The sequence below is a fragment of the Schistocerca serialis genome, chromosome 3 (assembly GCF_023864345.2).
Source record: "Schistocerca serialis cubense isolate TAMUIC-IGC-003099 chromosome 3, iqSchSeri2.2, whole genome shotgun sequence".
NCBI lineage: Eukaryota > Metazoa > Arthropoda > Insecta > Orthoptera > Acrididae > Schistocerca > Schistocerca serialis.
In genome coordinates this window covers 197,865,883-197,889,470 of record NC_064640.1, presented here as the reverse complement: position 1 = coordinate 197,889,470, position 23,588 = coordinate 197,865,883, and the positions used below count along the sequence as shown (strand labels likewise).

General features: G+C 40.0%; 1 protein-coding gene across 4 annotated transcripts in view; it reads right to left on the bottom strand.

Annotated features, from left to right (window-relative positions):
• Positions 1-7,991: 7,991 nt before the first annotated feature.
• The window catches only part of LOC126469904 (bestrophin-2-like), a 668,302-nt gene continuing 652,705 nt past the window's right edge, over positions 7,992-23,588 (bottom strand). For 3 of the 4 annotated variants that reach the window (XM_050097253.1, XM_050097254.1, XM_050097255.1), the window contains one exon: positions 7,992-10,110. In XM_050097253.1, the coding sequence (XP_049953210.1) occupies positions 8,586-10,110 (1,525 nt within the window). In that variant the 3' untranslated portion in view covers positions 7,992-8,585. The remainder of the gene's footprint in view (positions 10,111-23,588) is intronic. The other variant, XM_050097257.1, reaches the window with a different exon arrangement.

The following is a 23,588-nucleotide window of genomic DNA, read 5'->3' as shown; positions in this document are numbered from 1 at the left end:
TCTTGTGAGTACGTGTTTCTCAGAGATGACTCAATCAAAGCCCCACTTCAGTCGCCCTACACAGGTCCTTACAAGGTCGTCAAACGCTCCAAGAATAACATGGATCTTCTCATAAAAGACTCTGTAACCACGATCTCCCTCAACCGAGTGAAACCAGCTTTCATTGAGCCTCAGGTAAGCCTCCCTGATTCTGCCCCTATTTCTCCCACTCCTGCTTCGAGCGGCCATCCATCTTCTCATACCATACATTTGGGTATTGATTCTCCACAACTTGCTTCTCTGCCGAGCACGGGTCCTTCTCCGCGTTCATCTAATTCGAGTGGCCAATCTTTTCGAGGTTTCATTCCTCATAGCCCTTGCAATCGAACTGCCAACCACTCGGATTCTACCATTGTGTTACCATCTTCATGCGACAGCTCTTTGTCACGCCGTTCAATCCATGCTGGCTCCTCGTCGCCTTCAGTCATGCTCCCTCATCCGTCAGCTGATCGCCCGAGGTTGTCGCCTGCGCAGTCCAGTGGTCCTGCCACCCCCCCCTTCGCAGATGCTTCCCCCTGCCATGGCTTTCCCACACCTCCCTGCCTCCCTACCATTGCTCGTACAGGTGCCACCCAAGAATTCACAACACATGTACACCCTGATGACATACATAAATTATCTGTTGTCGTAGATGGTGATACGGTGTGTGTGGTACTCACGTGTGATGATGTTGAGGAAGGAAGTGCAGAAACTCGTGCAGTGAACCGCTTTGAATTGAGCACAAGTGCTGCATATGGCAATTTATGTGCCTTTGTTAGGCCTTCTGGCAAGGTGATTCTCCGCCTGCCTGCTGACGAAGTGCTACACCTTCACTCCAGGACGGGACGTCGTCTTCAGCCACCGGCGTCGCTTGCTGACTTCGCCGTCGACGTACTGGGTTTCACCCCCTGGTCTCCTACCAGTCGACCGCTTCCGCCTGATGTGGAAGAACTGTATGTTACCTTCCTAACTTCTCACCCTCCCATTCACAGGGAGGTACTCCATACTATGGGGGGGGGGGGGGGGAGGGGGGGGGGCTATGTGGTGTAGAGAACCATAAATACCGATATTTGTTCAGTGTATAAGTGTGCTATCTTTGAGGAGAGGACTTTGGGGAAGATGTTGGCCGCTAACGGCAGTTAGCCTCCAGACTGGTATCTGTGTAGAAGCGAAGTGCTAATAAATCTGTATCTGAGAGAGTTCTTGTTGTTTACCTACAACTATATGCTATTTCATCACATACAACCGTAATGGCAACAGAGTTTGCAGAGATTTTTTTGAGAACCCTTGATGTATCAAACAAAAAAGTAAGAAATATTATTCTAAAAAAGAAAGAAAACCCATCAGGTGTGGCTCTGCGAGACAAAAGAGGTAAAATTGAACCTGCAAACAAAATTTCAGCAGAAAGAGTGGCAGTTATTGAAGAACACATTAGTAGCTTCTCTAAGTAACAACTGTCAACAAAATATTCCTTAATTCAGACTTGAACCTAACAATTATGTACAAGCTGTACAAAGAGTCACATGAGGAAAGAGGAATCATGCCTGAGAAAGAAAGCTTCTATGGAAAATTTTCAACACAAAGTTTAATTTGGGTTTTCACAGGCCTCAGACAGATATCTGTGTCACTTGTGATAGGTTCCAAATAAAAATGTTGCATGGCACAGAAGAAGAAAAAAAGTTGGCAACGAAACAAAAAGAATTGCACTTAAGAAAGGCTGAAGCTATAAAAGAATTAAAAGGAAATAGCACCAAAAACAAGGCAAAAGATACAGCATCAATCTGTTTTGACCTTCGAAGAATGATGCCAATGGCTGCAGTTAAAAACTCCAAAGCGTATTATATGTGACAACTGTGACCATATAACTTAAATGTCCATAATCTCAAAGACAGTGCTGGAAACATGTACATGTGGCATGAGCGTCGAGCCAACAGGGGGTGTCAGGAAATATTGAGTTTCCTTCTACAACACATTAAGACCCTACCTAGCTACATCAAACACACTGAGATATTTGCTGACAATTGTAGAGGTTAGAACAAGAGCCACTTGATCTATAAATTTTGGTTGTATGTAGTAAGAAACACAATCATTGAGACAGTCACTCAGCATTGCTTTGTACAAGGCCACTTGTACAATGAATGTGACCGAGACTTTGGGCACATAGAGATCAAAAATAAAAATAAAAAGAAAAGAAAACAACAGAGACCTGTACGTTCTGGATGACTGGGTGAACCTAGTAGTATCAGCAAACGGAAGTTTATTGTAACTAAAATGTAACTTTGTTGATATTGATGCCCTGAACAATTTTTTCCCCGAAAAGGTAAAAGACACCAGAATAATGCAATTTCTTAAATTTAAGAAGAGTACTCCAGGCATGCTACACTACACTACAAGTATTCAGCAGGATACCTAGAGCCATACAGTCAACATAGCCTGAAACAAAACGCCACTGGAAGACTACCTGCAAAGCTCCCAACTCCACAACCAACAACAACAAAGCCTACATTAAAATCACAAAAAGTAAAAGACCTGATTGAGCTGCTCCAGTGTGTACCACCCATCAATCATCCCTTTCATTTGGAGTTAAAAAATGTAGCTACTCAGCCTCAAGCCTAAGCAGCAAATCAGTGTGATGAAAAGGCAGAACAAAGTGATAGAGATGAAGAAGATGAAGGTCTGGACAATGTTCATGGAAATGAAGAGGATGAATGAAAATGAAAATTATTATTTTGTTCTGCCTTTTAGATTGTATGTTTCTTGACTGAACTTTATTTTTTTGTAATACCAATTTTTAATTCTTAAAAATAAAAATAAGTGATTTTCTACTTTCAAAATAATTTCATTATTGACCTACAGTCAGAAGGCAAGGGGTTCAAGTGCAGGTGCACAAGAGATCCAAGTGCAGCGTGAAAACATGGTGAACTTTCAGTATACAAAAATATGTTTATATATAATTAAAATAATGTTTTAATATGCTTCTGTGATGGACTATATCCTTGAGAAACATGATAATGTAAACAAAACTACCTAACTCCTAACATGACCTACTGGAATTTTTCTGAACTTTAACTTCAGTCTCAGAAACGGACATATGGCTGGGAGAGCGGTATACTAACTGTGGTGTCACCGCCAGACACCTCACTTGCTAGGTGGTAGCTTTTAAATCGGCCGCAGTCCGGTAGTATATGATGGACCCGCATGTCGCCACTGTCAGTAATTGCAGACCGAGCGCCGCCACACGGCAGGTCTAGAGAGACTTACTAGCACTCGCCCCAGTTGTACGGATGACTTAGCTAGCGATGCAACACTGACGAAGCCTCGTTTATTTGCAGGGAAGATAGTTAGAATAGCCTTCAGCTAAGTCAATGGCTACGACCTAGCAAGGCGCCATAGCAATTGATAGTTATCGTATGAAGCATGTCTCATCAAGAACGATGTATACAAATGATGGATTAAAGTTAAGTATTCCAGAAGCTACGTACTTTTCTTTATAGCATTCATTATGTATCCTGTTTCAGACCTCACGCCTTCCTGCGTGAGCTTATAGCGTGCATTTCGGCCTTCTCTAGCTGTATAACACTAACTACATTCCCCTCCATATGCACATCCAGTGATGACTATGGGCTGAGGATGACACAGTGGCCGGTTGGTACCATTGGGCCTTCATAGCCTGTTCAGGAGGAGCTTTAGTTTACTTTTTCAACATATTGCTATGATTTTTCTCTTGAATTCTTTGTTCCTGTGCTTTCTACAATATTTAAAAAATAACTATTAAGTAAATTTGTTTCCTCTACATCTCATAAAATGCCGATGATGAGAAAATGTGAGAAATTAGAGTTAATACGTGGACTTACTGACAATCATTCTTCCCATGTGCCATTTGTGAATGGAACAGGGAAGGGGGGATCAGTTAGTGGTGCCAGAAGTATCCTCTACCACACACCATTAGTGGATTGTAGCGTATGATGTGGATGTAGATGTAGATAGAATTTATAATTTATAACTTTATAGCTTACGATTTACATAGCATTAGTTGCAAGAGGTGAGAAGGTACTTGTAAGATTTTTATAAACATTTATGCAGTAATTATTAAATGAATATGCTACTGCTTCTGAAATACTTTGTAGAACATGTTTCCATATGATTTCTTTGGGATTATTGTTTTTACTATTTACCTGTCCTGTTTCTGAATTTGTGGTCTGACTCAATGTTTTAATCTTGTTTCCTGATTTGCTAATGGCATTTTCAATAGCCAGTTTCTTTGTTCATTTTATTACTTTCCCGTAGATTCTCTCTCTCTATTTTTTTTCTTCTTTTTTTGTATTCCCAGTAGTACTATTTGAAACTTAAGTAGTCTATTTAAGTTTACTGAGTCTTTTTATTCAATATAATGTTAAAAGATTTTATTTAAAGTTACTTATATTATTCTCATTCAGTTGTTGATACTTAATAGTGAGGTTCCCTGGTTTTGCTTTATGGATATTTTTGTTCTTTGAGATCAGACAGATTATTTTCATCTACTTTTACTCTGTTATGTACATTTGTATAATATAATCTATAGATAAAGCACAATTAACAGTGCCTATAATGTGGGCATTGACTGTATTAAGTAAGTTGTGGAAAATTAGTAGTGATTGACCTTCATCTTTCAGTTTTGATTTCATATGGCAGTTAATATTAAAACAGCTACACAGAATTATTATTTTTTGTTTACCACCATATCTGCTCACCTCACTCTCTCAGTAATTATACTCTACTAATATCAGGTAATTGATAAATATTGATGTTTATAAATCATGTACTGTTTATTACTGTATCTGTGGATCCAAATTTAAAGTATTCATCAGTACTTAATTTTACTAGATCAACTCAATTCTTTACCATACTTGTTAACCATTTTTGCAGAGATATATATAGTTATCACCATATCTGTAAACTGACCCACAAAAGTATGATGCTAGTATATAGTTCCATAAATTACTAAGAGAGACTTTCTGTTCCTGAAGCCAATGTTTTGCAAAACATGGAGCTATTGGCCTGTCCTTTATTGTTGGATATTTTTGATGCATGGCCGTCGGTTTATTTCTAGTAGTGCCACAGGTAGTTACCTAAAACAAGGCTCTCGGCTTTTTATTTTCAATGGGAATAAGTTCCTTGTGACGTGGTTATTGTATTTAATTATGTCTGTCATTTGTAAGTTGTCACTTAAACCTGTGTGAATTAAATCTATGCTGTTGCTATTTTACAATGTGTTTAGCATCTTCATCCTAAAAAGATTGTTAACACCATTTAAATGTAAAATTTGTGACCAGTACAGTTTACATCTGTCACACTAATTTTACTGAAATGCTTACATATTTTCTCTAACTGAGCATTTGCTGCATTAATTTCTGTGTTTATCCATGTGGCAGGTCATAACAGTGTGGAATATTGAATAACAGAATGTTTGTGTGTTGACTTAATCAAACACTTATTCAATTCCCAGTAGGCTGTGATAATTTTGTTCTTGCAGACATCATTTACTCTGCCAAAATGCTCATTAAAACCATTCAAAGATAACTTATTGATTTCTGACAGATTTATGTTTTCCAAGTTCACCAGATGATGCTTTTACTTTATTTTCTTACTAAAACAGCGTGCTTTAACAATAAGTTCAATAGCTAAAATTCTTCAGCTGCTAGGTAGATACTAACTTGGTTAAACAGCCAAATATTGTATGAACATAGATGTAAATCTGTCCCTCATTACACTTAGCCTTTAAATTTGGAATATTGTATGCAGTATATGAAATGCCTCATAAACATTAGGCAGGCTGTGAACTACTCAAAATTATTGAAATTGAAAAAAATGTAAATGTCTATAAGATAAAATATACTCAACATTTAACGTTCAAAATATTTTTCTTTTTCTGATGTCTACAGCTGATTTACATTTTTTCCCCCCAGATCACTATTTATTTTTCACACACTATATGCAACAAAAAGTATATTACTCTCATGTAGAAGCCTGTTGTGTGGCTATATCTGCAGATTTATATTTTAGTTATGGTAAATCAATTTAAGTCATTAACAGCTGAAAATCACCTACAAATTTCCTGAATTTGATTATTTTTCTTTTCCATGCTGTGGAATTCTGTCATTGCCACATTAGGAATAATGATGATTATTGTAGAGATATATACTGATCAGCCAGAACATTATGACCGCTGACCTACTATCAATATAAACCTATCCAGGTGACAGCAGCATCACCTGGCAAGGAATGACTGCTAATTAGACACATGCATGGTGCAAGTAGTATCAGTGAGCGTGCTGTCCATGTGTGGATACGAAAGATGCGTGATCTATCTGAGTTTTACTGAGGGCAGAGTGTCATGGCCCGGAGTCTCAGCACAAGCATTTCAGAAACTGCATGACTTGTCAGGTCTTCGAAGAGCATTGTGGTGAATGTCTTTAACATGTCACGATACTAAGGTGAAACCTTGTCCAAATGTCATAGGGTTGTGTGGTCACCCCTCATTACAGATGTTGGACATTGTAGGTTGGGCAGACTGGTAAAACAAGACAGGTGACAAATTGTGGTGGAACAAACATCACATTTTAATGCTGGGCAGAGTAAAAGTGTGTCTGAATGCACAGTGCACTGCACACTCCTAACGATGAGCCTCCGCAGCCGACAACCCATGCATGTGGCAATGTTAACACTATAAAATTAGGAACTATGACTGAAGTGGGCACATGACTGTTGGCACTGGATGTTGGTGCAGTGGCAGAGTCTTGCATGGTCTGATGAATCCCAGTACCTTCTTCATCATGCCAATGGGAGGGTGTGAATCTGTCACCTTCCAAGGGAACGGCACCTTGACACTTGTAGTGCAGGATGAGAAAAGCTATGGCGGCTCCATTATGCTCTGGAGAACATTGACATGGGTATCCATGGGTCCAGTGGAGCTTCTGCAAGGCACCATGATGGCCAAGGAGTATCGCATACTGGTTGTAGACCAGGTACACTCATTCATGACCATCACGTTTCCCAACAGTAGGAGCATTTTTCAACAAGATAATGCAACATATCACAAGGCCATGAATCTGATGGAGTGGTAAGGTGAAAACAGTGGTGAGTTCCAATTGATGTGCTAGCATCTCAGCTTGCCAGATCTGAACCTGTTCGAACACATCTGGGATATGATTGAACGTAGCATCAGAATTCATGGCCCTCTTCCCTGAAATTTATGGGAATTAGGTGACTTGTATGTGCAGATGTGGTGCCAATCCCTCCAGTGACCTACCAAGGCCTCACTGCTTTGATGCCATGATGTGTTGCTGTTGTTATCCATGGCAAAGATGGACATACTGGCTGTTTGGTAGACAGTCATAATGTTCTAGTTGATCAGTGTGTGCATACCTGGAAATCTTTCAGACATAGCAATTGTGTAATAGTATTTTTTGTAACATGCATAAATCAGATAATCACTCTTAAAATAGCTTAACAATCACACATAGTTCAAATACTGTCGAATAACAAACAGTTATTTTAAAAATTAGAAGGAATGGCATTAAATGATGCCATACTTTTTTTGTATCTTGATTAACTTTAAAAAAGAGAGAGAGGTATACAAGAGATAAACTGGTAGCATTTTCATTTTGATAGGGTGAACATACTTTCTGGAGAGTAAAGTAGACACATAAATGCAAACTTCATTTCCTTGTGATAAAAGTGTTCTGTAATGTTTCTTTCAATACATGAAAATTATTGTGAAGGAAATCACATAACAGTAAATCCATACTACTGAAAATACTTTTATTTGCAACTGATTGTAAATACCAATTCACAATTCTGCATGGTATGCAACTGGAACATTCCTAGACCACACACACACACACACACACACATATATATATATATATATATATATATATATATATATATATATATATATATATATATATATATATATATACACACACACACACACACACACACACACACTGGAAAGAGAAGTCCTTTTTCCACAAATTGAGGAATTTCATTTTGTAGTCTACTTCAATTTCTATTGCCTACCTGTTACAGTTTGCAATAGATATGGTGTTAATTTGCATTAGCTCATTGGCAATGTACCATAAAAATACCAGTTACAACAATGTAAGAATACATTCTCTGAGATGGTGTTATATGTCTAATTAGTAAAATTTTATTGTTGTGTACCCAATCAAACTTAAGAGATTCTGGAAGTAATATGCTATAAAATATCATGTTTGTGTGCCAGGTAAATATTTAAATTACATTTACTATCACAAAGCACAAAAATGTTCACAGAGGAAATTAGCACAGAAAGATTATCCAACGTACAATTTCTTCAACATGTTATCAGTCTTGATCTCTTTTGCTTGTCCTGCCCAAACAGTTTGGACAAGTAGAATGTACAAGTAGTAGAACTCCCAAAACTACAGGATGTAACTTACAATGACTGCTGTAAACATTGAATGGATGTCTGAGAGTCTTGAAGTAAAAAGCCATGTACAAAGTGTACATAAGTAAAAAAATATTTTAACATTATTTAATCATTGTTATGTATCTCCTGGAATCTCCTCATGTGACTTATCAATAACCACTTCTTCCAAGGAAATGTTTGTTGCTTCTCTTCCCAAGAAGCTGCTCGTATATTGTGGTAGAGAACTCTGACTAGATTTGAAATCTTTTAATAGAACTGACCAGTCAGCTGATCTCCAGGATTCTGAATCTTCAGAAACTACAAATGAAGAAGCTGCACTATCTCTTCTACTGACACTACAGTCTTTAGCAGCTGGCCTGATATCACAATCAGATTCAGACACACTTTTATGGAGGCAAGATTCACTATTATTATGTCCTACTGTGGGGCATTTTATCTCATTACTGTGGAGTTGCAACAAAGATGAAAACAAAAAATGACAACTTTGACTTTCTGGAGCTGAAGTAGTTCCAGTTTCGACAGAAGATTTTATTTTATCATTCTCTCTGATATCTGAAAATAATTCACTATTTCTTGAATACAATGTAACATCTGGCAAACTGTAACACTTTCTGTTCACTAGAAATGATTTTCCATTTCTATACTTTCCTTCAAAATCTGAAATTCTCCGAAGGAAACCTGAACAAAATACATGATTCTGATTAGCGGTAGTGTCTATATTTTTACATTCTGAAATGTCATGAGTTGTTTTGATAATACTTGGAACACCCATACATTTAGTGACAGAGTTTCTAATAGAAGATTGCCCTATCTCTTTTATTTCATTTGGCAGTAACTGAAACCCTTGATCATCTTGGCTTGCAATACATTTGGTTGTCACTAATAGATTTGGTGTACTTTTTGTCATTTTTCTGAAATAATTATCCCCACTGCCTTGAAGTAAATTAAATCCTCTTAGCTCATTTGATGAATGAATAAGTTTCCTTTGGCAAAATGTACAATGTTTGCAATGTTTGCAGACCAAATCAAAGCTGGAATCCATCTTTGATTCACTATCTTGACAACTGCTCGAGTAACTATATATTTCAGAGATGTTAGGAACTGTATCCACAGTTCTTCTTCTGGGATTAGATCCTGTTTTTGATCCATCTTTATCTAGCATAGGTTTCCAACGAACACCTTTCTTTTTTGAACCTTCTGAAGAACTTTGTCTTCTTACTGGAATTAATCTTGGACAGCTTTTGATTTTTGGGAGGTGACTTGGAGCCAACTTTTTGCTGAAAATTATGTCACCTATTCCTTCAAAATTAGAAGGGATGGAAGAGTGAAAGTTTTTCTTGGTAGTAGAGCAATGTTCTAATGAAGACTCTGATGCCTGTGACCATAACCTTTGAGATTCAGTTGCAGTGTACTTATTGATGTTGTCAGTTGTTACAACATTTGCAGCACTCGCCATGCATGTGCTACATTCCTCTGATGGTTCCTGATAGTGAAGACTGATGTCAGAGTGTCCCAGAGTTGATGAACTTGGCCAAGACAGCAGTGCTGCAGATGAACTGTGTATTGGCTTGGCAGATTGGCCACTGCTTGAAGTTTGGTGGTGTTTGGTGATGCCCAACGGACTAAAACTGCTGCTACCTCTGGAAAAGACAAAGTTGCAGATCAGTTTATGGCATTCCTTTTAGTGATAAAAAAGTTACAGTGGAGTTAGAATACCTATATAATTTTATGGAGGACAGTGGGAACATCTTAAGAGGTATGTAATACCTCTTTAAGCCACTGAATAATTAACACGCTGAATGTACGTACAAAATAATTAAAAAAGTGACAGTTTCCTTTAATGTAAGTGACATCAATAAAGAGGATTCAAAGTCCAAATTTTGTTTATAGTTGAGTATTTTGCTGAAGGAGAAATTACTGTCTGAATGCATCTGCACAAACTCTAATTTCTCTTATCTTGTCTTCATGGTGTTCACTTGAAATGAATATTGGTGACAGTAGAATAACTCTGCACTCAGTAATAAATGTCTGTTTTCTAAATTCTGTCAACAGTGTTTCACAAAAACATCATCGTCTCCCTCCAGGAATAGCCATTTGAGTCCATGAGGCATTTCCATAATACCCAAGGGTTGATTAAACCTACTGGTGACAAATCTAGCAGCACATGTCTTCCTTTAATCTGACCTGGTGATGGTCTCAAAACCTCAAGCAGTACTCAAGAATGGGTAATGGGTTGCACCAGTGTTCTATACAAGGTCTCCTGTATACATCCACTAAACATTCTTAAAATCTCCCAGTAAACTGAAGCTGATCATTTGCATTTCCTTGCATGCTCATTCCATTTCATATTGCATTGCAACATTATGCTGAGATGTTTAATCAATGCAACTGTGTCAAGCAGCACACCACTAATACTGTCTTTGAACATTATAGAGTTGTTTTTCCCACTCACATTAATTTACATTTTTCTACATTTAGTGCAAGCAGGTATTCATCACACCAAATATAAATTCTATCTAAATCATCCTGTACCTCCTGCTGTCAGTCAGTGACAATAATTTCCCATATACTGCAAAGTCATCAGAAAACAGTCCAGATTACAGCTCTCTGCATCCATCAGCTTATTTATGTACATGGAATGTTATAGACAACCACTTCCCAGATGTACTCATAATGATACCCATGTTGTCATTTAGACAAGGCTGGACACTACCAAGCACATAAAAAAAAGAAAAAAAAAAGGCAAGCGACTAGAAAACACTGAGCTACTCATTGACACTAGTTCACTACACACTGGCAGACAAGCAGATGGGAGTATAGATGCTTATGTTACTATACACAAAACCACATGACTGTGGTGCCGCAGTCAATGCTGAGCAACAATACAGAAACTGCAAGCTACAAAGAATGAAAACAATAATAACAAATGAGCCCTGCTGTATTTTATACAAGGATTTGTGCTAAAAAACTTGTAAAATAATATGAACACAAACTACTAGAAAACACAGAGCCTCTCACTGTCACTAGTTCATTGTTCACTGGCAGATAAGCAACTGTACTCCATGTGATCTTAGAAAACTCATGTGCAGCACATTTTTAAATTTTAATGATGTGATAAGAATGCCCACATAAAAGCAAGCCATAGTAAATTTTGTGAGTACAGAAGTCTAAAATCTGCCACTCACAAGCAATCACTGCTCACTACATCTCTTAATTTTCACATGAGGTATTATAACTGAAATATCTCTTTAGAGATGTGGTTGCCATGTTCCTCTCAATGGAATTTGAGCTTTATCAGAATAAAGATTTTGTTTCTGCAAACAGAGATTCCTTAGCAACTTACACAGGAAATGTTATGTTTTTTCTGGACTATATAATAGAAATGAAGAAATAATTATGTTGTTGATACAGAGCTAAAATGTGTCATCAGTGTAACGTATCACAGAATAAGTTAAGATACTGCTACACATTATCCCAGATGAAGAATTATCTACAAACACAGAAGTAATATTATTGCCCATGTTAATGACTCAGAAAGTAATGAGAAAGTTCTGGCTAGCTGTGCGGTCTAACACACTGCTTCCTGAGCAGGAAAGCATGCTGGTCCCTGGCACAAATCCCCCTGGGGGATTTGTGTTGAGGTCTGGTGTGCTGGCCAGCCTGTGGATGGTTTTTAAGGCAGTTTTCCAGCTGCCTCGGTGAATGTGGGCGGGTTCTCCTTATTCCACCTCAGTTACCTGTGTCGGTGAATGCTGCACAAACACTGTCTCCACATATGTGTACGCTGTCATTACTCTACCACAGAAACATTTGGGGTTACACTCGAGTGGTATGAGACATTCCCGTGGGAAGGGAAGAGGGGGGAGGGGGGCAGTGGTGGGGTGGTTGGACAAAGCCTCTCCATTGTTTCTAGGTTCCCGGTTTCAATACACAATACACACACACACAATGAGAAAGTTCAATAAAAAAATTGTATCAATATACAGGTATAACTTGACCAAATATGAGAGTAACAACTACATCTTAATGGAGATTACTGTAAACTTGCACACTTTAGAAAGTTCAAAATGCAGTACCATTGAACTATATGGCTGATGGATCACAACTAATCTCTGCTATGTCACGCAACTACCTAAGAATGATACAGTTTAGAGATATGAAATGCAATGAACACATAAGTCTAGTTGTTGAAAACAACTGACAGGTTTTAACTGGCAGGATATTGAGATACGAGAGTTAGAAGTGAAAAGAGGGTGCTTGCAGAATGTATTCGTGACTTATACTAGAACACTGATCCTGTTTGTGAGGTACATATCATGTCATGCAGACATTTTATATTTAATTTTTTATTTATATTTATTTTTATGTGTGGTCATCAAATGGCGTCTTTTGCAAATGTCATGTTGTTACAAAGGTGTAGTACATACCATACCTATGTACAAAGGTTTAATAGATATTTAACTACAAATGTTAATACATAATGTATATACCTTAGATTTTTTCCAGTGAATACATACATTTATTTCTAATAAAAGTTTTTAATTTTGTTTTAAATGAATTCCTAGTAAATACTTTTATTGATTGTGGCAACTTTTTGTATCACATTGAGTCACTGATATATGAACTACGTCTGTTACTTTTATTATTTCTTGGGTTGTGGTTATGTACATCACAGCATTTAGGTGTGCCACCCTGATGGCTTAAAAAAAGCATAGTGAGATATTCATTTTTGATAAGGCCATCGAGACAGGTTTCCCTGTATCCCAGACCATGTTGCAGCCTAACAGCTCCCTGTTGTGGCACTAGTACTCTGTTTGAGTGCACATTACTGACACACTCCTGTATCTCTATCCCATAACTTAAATATGAGAAAATTTTTCTATAGTATACTGTTTTATTACATACAACTTTGGACAGTTAGAAAATCATATACAATGTGCTGCTTATTTTTCTGCTTACATAGTTAACATGGTTTTCCCACTGAAGAGTGTCATTCAGGTGCAGACCAGAACATTTACAGTCTTCGTTGTTTCTGTACAACACAAATATCTCCTACATACCTATGGTATGAGTTGCCTGATTTGAACTCCAGTAACTTTGATTTTGTGGTATTTACTTTTATGCCTTCATTAGTAAACTATTTAGACACTTCAGATATTCCATGTGTTGAAAAATATGTTGTACGCTTCTCGTTGTCACCATAAAACAGGAGAGAGGTGTGCGGATCTGCATCTAGAATTATAGTGCTAGCTGGGGACATAAAACATTTGTTAAAAATGTTACAAAAAATTTTTGGCCTTTTCTGTTAAAGACATCATCTTCACTGTTGACTGCAGAAGACTATTTATTTCACTTCACTATTGCAATTTTGGGCTTCCGGTCATCATCAAGTGGAACTCCAAAATATTTTGCATCAGCACATGTTAGACTTTCAAAATCTTGCAACATGTAGGCTAAACATGTCATCATCAGAGCTAAGCCTTTTCACTATAGGAATACAGTAACATGAAACAAGCGCAAAGCTCTGAACATTGTGAAAGGATCTAAATGTATCAAAGCTGTTACCAATATTAACATCCTTAAAACAAATCACTATGAATCGATTTTCCAGCACATTATTCAGATGTGAGTTTGCGTGAGGTAGGTGTGGAGCAGGGGCTGGTGGAGACTGTGGCCAGGAGGATTATGGGATCAAACAATATGTTGCTATAACACTTCACATCTATGGAAGTCAAAGAAACTGGTGTTGAAGGATTGAAACGGCAAAGTTTTGAAGCAGTCATTGAAATTGAGCATGTTTTGCCCTTGTTGGTGAAGTATATTCTTGGCAACAATTAGGCAATGGCATTTCACTGGTGTGGACAGCTGGTTGCTGTCATCCTTACGTAAAATGCTTATGCACATTAAAACGAAGCTCGTGTATGATATGATTGCTTTTACAGTCTGTAGCCACAATGAGTTCACTGGTTCTACATTCATATTGTGTGTTCCTGCAACATCATCCTCAAAGACATTAATCATACATTCAAAAACACTCCCTCCTGCTCCCCACTACATTTCTCCCCCAACTTACCCCAAACAATTCATCTCAAAGCTGGAAACATTCTCATTCTTGTTTATGTGCCTTTCAATGACACTACATCTCAGTTATACAGTGAGTTGTTACCTTTCCTTTAAATGCCAGCAGAAAAGTGTATAAGTCCTGAAATGAATTAGACAAACAGAATCATGTAGGAATGTGTTTAAAGAATTTAAAACCCTAACACATCCATGAACAAAAGAATATTTTTTAAAAAGCTGCATCAGGAGCTACCACCACCAAACAATAACATGCCTAAAAGTAGAACAAGTAACCCAGATGATCCCTACAAGAGAGACACATAGAGGGCTGAAGAATATCGATAGATTTTTCATTTAATATTGGGTCTTGAAACTTTGTAAGCAGACTTTCATGTGATAACTGGAGTATACCTTCAAGGGTCAGCTAATTCAAATTTTTTAACATTTCCATGATGAGCTTCTGTGAGCTAAACAAACTTTTAACCACCTTCTTTGTACATGTTCAGTATACCCTCATAATCCTGTTTCATATGGGTCCCACATACTTGAACAGTTTCTAAGCTGGTATGTGCAAGCGATTTTTAAGCAGTCTTCTTTGTATGCTGACTACATGTTCCTAGTACTCTGCCCCGTGAACCAAACTCTGTCACCTACCTTTCCTATGATTGACTCCATGTGATCATTGTGTTTCATATCCCTACAAATTGTAACACCCAGGTATTTATATGTGTCAACTGAGTCAAATTGTGGCTTAATAATCTTATAGGTGATAATATATTATTCCATATAGTGAAGTACACATTTTTAAATTTATAAATATTCAAAACAATTTGACAGTCTTTGCACCACTTTGAAATCTTATGAAGACATGATTGACCATTGATGCTGCTTTCTTCAGATGTTACTTGGTGTAGGTAAGTGCATCATCTGCAAAACATCTGAGGTTACTAATATGAATTATTTAGGAACAAAGGAGATGACTCACAGAAGTGCTGCATTGTTGATAGGTACGCAGTCATAAGGTACTGAGCTTTGCTAGCTATTGAAATGAAATTCCTTTATCAAGCTTGTACACACACACACACACACACACACACACACACACACACACACACACACATTGGGGGGATGGGGGGGTGGGGGGGGGGTGGAGTGAAGGATGTGCTGTAATGATACCTCTGATCTGCGCAGCTCAGAAAAGCTGGTGGTGGGTGGATGTGTTGAGGATCCAGATGGCACAGGTTGTAAAGGAGCCATCGAAATCTCATGTGTTGTGATCTGCTGCATGTTGTATCACTGGGTGGTCCACCTTCATTTTGGCAACAGTATGGCAGTGGCCATTCATTCTAGTTGATAGCTGGTTGGTTGTCAAATCAATGTAAAATGCTGTGCAGTGGTTGCAGGCAGAGATGGTATATAACATGGCTGCTTTCAAAGGTGGCCTGGCCTCTGATGATGTAGGATAAGCCTGTGACAGGAATGGAGTAGATGGTGCTGGGTGGGTGGGTTGGGCAGGTCTTGAATCTTGGTCCCCTGTGGCAGGGGACTGGCAGTGGGAGGCCGCTATTAATACTATATGTGAGTTAATTAACGTACAAAATGACAAAAGGAGTCCAAATACATCCTTGGGTACCACTAAAGTTGCCTGCTAATGATTCCCCCCTTGACCAATTAGGAATTAGAGGTATATCCAATGAGTCATGTGGCCACAAACAAGTGGTTGAAGTGCAATATACTGTCCATAACAAAATCAGCTACTACTATTCAGGATATGAAAAAGTGAAATATGGCATCCCTCAAGGATTGGTATTACGACCCATTCTGTTTCTCCTCCAATTTGCAGATGATATAAGCTTCCTTATTAGTGGGAAAACAGAAGAAGAACTCTCCTATCCAAACAATGAACAGCGTAGAACAGTGGTTCGGCTATAAAAAGCTAATTATAAACAAAGAAAAGACAGCACTGAACTTCTACAATCTAAAAGGAAGGCACCACCCAAACATACAAATAGAACTAAGAGACAGAGTTCTTGGAGGTGTTGACAGCACAAAATTTCTGGGACTCTGGCTCCAGAACAACACATAATGGGAGGTTCATACTGAAAATCTGCAAAGAAAACTAAGCAAAACCTACTACATGATAAGGATCTTAAAATGTTGCTGCAGCAAAGCCAGCCTGTTAAATGTATACTATTCCTATGTGCATTCTGTAATTAAATATGGCATAATATTCTGGGGCAATGCAACAACAAACATTAAACTTTTCAGGGTGCAAAAGAGAATATTAAGAATTATTGAAGGGTAAACAATAGGAAATCATGCAGACCCATATTGAAAAAGACATCAATTCTTCCTTGCATTTTTACCAGGTTTCATAAAACAATATATTGATAGACACTCAGATATCTTATTAAAAATTAAGATGTATATGCATACAATACAAGACAAAAATCTGATCTTCATGCGAAACAGGTGAGAACATCATTTAATCAAAAAGGCACTCTACATATTGGGATAAAAATTTAGAATAATCTGCCTAACCATATTAAACCAGTAAGTAAACTCAGTAGCTTTAAGGCTGAACTAAAGGCATATTTAATTGATCATTACTTTTACAGTCTGACAGAGTACCTAGAAACCAAACAACAGAAATAAATATGCATTATGAATATTCTACTTCGCATGTTGTTTCTAATGTTTGTTGTATACGTGATTCTTTGCTAAACTACTCAAGTATCTAGTACTTAGGGACGCAATACAAATTGTATTTTATTTTGTAAAGAGTTAACCATGTCCAATATCCTTGTATATTTTTATACATGTAGGATTAGAAGTACTAAATAAACAAATAAAGCATCCTCCCTATGAAAAGATACTCAATACAGTCACAAATTTCGTTTGATACCCAAATGATCATACTTTCACCAATAAGTGTTGGTGTGTTACCAGCTCAGCTGCTTTATGGAACAAGAAATTCTGCATCTACTTGCATGCATTGATTGATGACTTTCAAGTCAGTATATGAACCTGCACAAGAATTAAGATCAGAAAGAAGATTTACAGTGACATATATGTGTCATTTTTATTAGTTAGTTTTATGTTCCATAGTTTATTTCCACAATGTCTATCAAAAATACATGGAAGAAATTGGTCTGTGGGTTACAGATTCATGACTTCCTTGTGTGCATGGTTTTCTTTTAGGCACACAAGGAATTTTGAATAGTATAGTAGCTCAAATTTAACAAAAATTAACATATTAATATTTGTAACTACCCGTGTTACAAGTGAAACACAAATTTTACAATAAAGTAAACATATTTTGCTACTATATACCTTCTTCACATTATAATGCAATCGAGCCAATAATATTATAAGAAATGTATTATACCAGTGGGTATGGATATGTTCAATTTGATAAGAATAATTTCAATACATTGGAGTGCCAAAGAAACTGGTATAGGCATGTGTATTCAAATACAGAGATATGTGAAGAGGAAGAATATGGCTCTGCAGTCGGCAACACCTATTTAAGACAGGTGTCTGGCACAGTTGTTAGATCAGTTACTGCTGCTACAATGGCAGGTTATCACGATTTAAGTTAGTTTGAATGTGATGTTATAGTCAGTACACGAGTGATGGGACACAGCATCTCTGAGGTAGATTTTCCCGTATGACCATTTCACGAGTGTACTGTGAATGTCAGGAATCTGGTAAAACATCAAATCTCCAACATCACTGCGGCCAGTAAAAGACCCTGCAAGAATGGGACAAATGACAACCAAAGAGAATCATTCAATGTGACAGAAGTGCAATCCTTCTGAAAATTGCTGCAGATTTCAATGCTGGGCCGTCAATAAGTGTCAGTGTGCAAACCATTCAAAGAAACATCATCAATATGGGGTTTCAGAGCCAAAGGACCACATGTGTACCCTTGATGACTGCATGACACAAAGCTTTATGCCTTGCCTAGGCCAATAAACATTGACATTGGACTGTGGATGATTGGAAACATATTGCCTAGTCAGACAAGTCTTGTTTCAAATTATATCAAGCGGATGGACATGTACGGGTATGGAGACAACCCCACGAATCCATGGACCCTGCATGTCAGCAGGGGACTCTTCAAGCTGGTGGAGGCTCTGTAATGGTGTGGGGCACGTACAGTTGGAGTGATATGGACCCCTGATATGTCTAGATATGACTCTGACAGGTGACATGTGACATGTAAGTAAGCATCCTGTCTGATCACCTGCATCCATTCATGTCCATTGTGCATTCTGATGGACTTGGGCAATTCCAACAGGACAGTGCGACAGCCCACACATTCAGAATTACTATAGAGTGGCTCCAGGAACACTCTTCTGAGCTTAAACACTTCTGCTGGCCACCAAACTCCCCAGACATGAAGATTATTGAGCATATCTGGGATGCCTTGCAATGTACTTGCATCCAATGTAAACTGGTTGAAATGCCAACAAATGACAGTCATAAATAGGTTCACCACAAGGCTTCTAACATGATAACTTACACACAAATGCAAGTGTTACACTGTGCACCAATTAACACTGTACTCCACCTTCTCCTACTCAAACATTCAGAGCCTTTTACCTTATTCATTAATTCCTGTTCATATCTACATCTACCTATATACTCTGCAAGCCACTGTATGGTGCATGGCAGAGAGTACACTGTAATGCTACTAGTAATTCCTTTCCAGTTACAATCACAAATAGATCAAAGAAAAAAAACTCTTATAAGTCTCCGTACAAGCTTTAATTTCTCTTATCTTATCTTTGTGGTCCCTATGCAAATGGTACAACGGCAGCAGTAGAGTCATTCTGCAGTCAGTTCAAATGCAGATTATTTAAATGTTCTCAATAGCATTTATCAAAAAGAATGTCACTTTCCTTCCAGGGATTCCCATTTGACTTTCCAAAGAATCTCTATAACACTAGCATGTTATTCAAATGAACTGGTGACAAATCAAGCAGCATGCCTCTGAATTGATTTGATGTCTTCCACTGATCTGACCTGGTGCAGGTCCCAAACACTTGAACAGTACTCAAAAATGGCTCAAAATAGAGTCCTATATGTGGTCTCCTTTACAGATGAATCACATTTTCCTAAAATTCTCCCTATGAGCCATTATTACAAATCATCATCTCTACTTGTTATAACCTTTAATCACCAATAATTGCATGGATATTCAAACATACTCACTTAGAAACAATAGCTGGTTACATGATAACAACTCAGTATCTCTTACTCGACTGCCATGCCATGACATGTGGCCGGCGCCGTTCGTAGCTAGGTGGCGCTCCCGCGCTCAGCCGAGCTGCGGAGCGCCTCTATCGCCGTTTGCGCATACTGTCGTGGCGGCACTGTTAAATGTCATGGCACTGTCACAACACTTTTCCCCCCTTGAAAAAAACACTCACTTCCTTGGAGACATGGACAGTGCGGAGACATCCATGGCCTCTCGTGAGGCCCCGAGAAGATCCCGCGGAGAGACACGAGAGTATGGTCGAATATGTCCAGGACGGAAGCTCATGCGTGGAACGTGCCTCCTGGATGAGATGGTGGGTGAAAGCTTCGGAGCAGCATCCATAGGTGTCGTGGACCTGGGGGTGTGCTCCAGCGAGATGGGTCCCGGAGAAGGCGGCGTCGCGACTGGGGCCGGTTCCGGCATACTCGGAAGCGGTAGCGACGTCGGCTGCATCAACACATACGGTAGATCGTCAGCAGCAACAGGACTGGCTTCACGGGCTGGTGGAGGCAAAGGAAGGGGCTGTGGCACCAGCATGGCCACCACTCGTGGGCGCATCTGGTTGTAATGGCAAACAACCATGCCGCCGTCCGTACGTATTTCACAAAGCCCGTAGCCGCGAAAAGCCTTGACCACCCCTGGAATCCATTTAGGGCGAGATCCATACCCTCGTGTCCACACGTCGGCGCCCACCGAGTATTTTCCCACACTAGGGGACACAGCACAAGGCCTGACAGGGTGAAGCAGGTGTAGTAGAGTGCGCGGTTGGAGGCCATGCAAGAGTTCAGCAGGGCTGCGATCACCCAGAGGCGTGAAGCTATAAGAACTCAGAAATTGCAGCAGAGCATCATCTGTGGAAAAATCACTAAGGAATTTTTTCATCTGGCTTTTTAAAGTGCAGACAAGGTGCTCGACCTCCCCATTCGATTGTGGATGGAAGGGCGGTGCTGTAACATGATGAATCCCTCGTCCAGTACAAAAATCATGGAAGGCCTGCGAAGAGAACTGAGGGCCATTGTCCATGATGATCGTGGATGGAAGACCTTCTAGCGCAAAGATTTTGGACAAAGCCAGCGTCGTCGCCGCAGTGGTCGGCGACGGACATCGAACAACAAACGGAAACTTTGAGAATGCGTCAATCAACAGTAGCCAATAAGTACTAAGGAAGGGGCCGGCAAAGTCAGCGTGCACCCGTTCCCATGGCTGTGCCGGATCAGGCCACGGAGAGGGCATTGTACGAGGTGCAGCCAGTTGTTGAGCACACTGACCACACACAGCAACCATGTGGGCAATGTCCGAATCAATAACGGGCCAATAAACATGCCTGCGGGCCAGGGACTTAGTCCGAGAAATACCCCAATGGCCTTCATGCAACAGTTTGAGAACATCTTTGTGAAGAGGGGCTGGCACCATGACCCGTGGAGATGCACCATCCATGGCCAAAAGAACAACACCATCACAAACAGACAAAGGCGCAAGGCATGGTAGTTGTGAAGGGGATCCAATGCTTGGCCCTTGGTCCTGTCCGGCCAACCCCATTGAACAAAACCAATCACCTGACGCAGGACCGGGTCCCGCACAGTAGCCAACGTGACCTGTGAACCTGTAAGTGTAAAACCCTTGACCGCATGATGTTCTTCCTCATCAATGTGGAAACAGAGTAGTTCATCACGATCGAAAACCGGGTCGGGGCCCATCGGCAATCGCGACAATGCGTCAGCATTGGGATGCTGGGCCATCGGGCGATAGTGAATCTCATAGTGAAAATGAGACAAGTATAAGGCCCAACGTTGCAGGCGGTGAGCTGCCTTATCCGGAAGCGATGCCGATGGGCTGAACAGAGAGACCAGCGGCTTGTGGGCGGTGATGAGGTGAAACTTAGAACCATACAAAAAAACGCTGAACTTTTTTAGAGCATAAATGATAGCGAGCGCCCCCTTTTTAATTTGAGAGTAATGCTGTTGCGCATCATTGAGGGTCTTGGAAGCATAGTCAATGGGTCGTTCCGACCCATCCTCATACCGATGGGTGAGAACAGCCCCTAGGCCATACTGTGACGCGTCAGTCACCAGAACCAAGTGCTGACCCGGATGGAATGTGGCAAGACAAGGCACCGACTGCAAATGAGCCTTCAGGTGGACAAAAGCCTGCTCACACTCGTTGGACCAACAGAAAGGGACGTATTTGCATAACAGCTGATGCAGAGGATGAGCTACCGCTGCCGCGGATGGAATGAATTTGTGATAATAAGCAATCTTGCCTAGAAATGCCTGAAGTTCTTTGACCGTAGATGGCCGGGGTAGAGCGTTAATGGCCGCAACGTGCTGATGTATAGGACGTATACCCTCAGGGGACAAGTGGAAACCAAGATACACAATGGAGGGTTGGAAGAACTGTGACTTGTCCAGATTGAACCTCAACCCAGCCGAATGCAAAACCTGAAACAGTGAACGCAAATTGTGAAGGTGCTCCTCAGTGGAGGCCCCCGTGACAACAATGTCATCCAGATAGTTTATGCAGCCAGGAACGGAAGCCGTGAGCTGTTCCAAAAACCGCTGAAAAATGGCCAGCGCGCTAGCGATGCCAAATGGTAACCGCTGGTACTGATACAACCCACAAGGATGTTGGTGACGAGAAATTCCTTGGAAGAAGCATCCAACGGCAACTGATGTTACGCCTCCGATAATTCAAGTTTGGAAAAGAACTGGCCCCCATCGAGCTTGGTAAATAACTCCTCAGGACGGGGAAGAGGATAAGTGTCAATGAGGCTCTGAGCATTGACGGTGGCTTTAAAATCACCATGCAATCGCAGACTCTCATTTGGTTTAGAAACCACCACGATTGGCCATGCCCATTCGCTGGAGCTAACAGGAAGGAGAATCCCTGAAGCTGTTAACCTGTCTATCACAACCTTGACAGGTGCATGCAACGCCACCAGAATAGGGTGTGCCCAGAAAAACTTTGGGTGAGCTGTAGGTTTAAGAGTAATGTGGGCTTTAAAATCCTTGGCATGACCCAGACCAGCAGAGAACACGGACGAAAATTCAGAACACAATCCATCCAGCTGTTGATACGGAATATCCTCAGATATGAGGTGCACATCATCATCAATGGAGAACCCGAACAACTGGAAAGCATCATAACCGAACAGGTTTTCAGTGCCCGCATGATCCACCACATAAAACGTGAGGGGCCTAACAACAGACTTGTAGGCAGTGGAAGCATCAAACTGGCCAATGATAGGAAATTTCTGTTTATTATAAGTTCTCAGATTTCGTGTAACTGGAGACAAGGGAGGGGAGCCCAACTCCAAATACGTGTGAGAATTAATGAGAGTTACTGCAGAGCCAGTGTCCACTTGCATGCGAATGTCTTTATCCAGAACACGAACAGTAACAAACAACTTATTTGTTTGAGAAAGCACACAGTTAACATCCATGTCCGATGCCTCGTCCTCGTTGACAGGAACGTTAGGGGACTGACACGCAAAAGCAATGTGGCCTTTTTTCCTACATGAATTACATGTGGTCCAACGTTTTGGACACGTGGCCCTGTCATGCTGTACGAAAAAACGTGGACAAGAAGGAAGTGCGGAACGAACCTGCTTCTGTGGTTGCTGTTTTCGCTGCTAGCGTTGTGGCCCAACGTGATGTTGTTTACGTGAGTGAACTGCCGCCACATCTTCGTTCTCCTGTGAAACAGGCAAATTGTCCGTGTCAAAAGTTGACTGTACAGCGCCTACATCACACCACTCGTCTATTTGCGCGCCAGCAGCGTGAGACACTTCAAAGG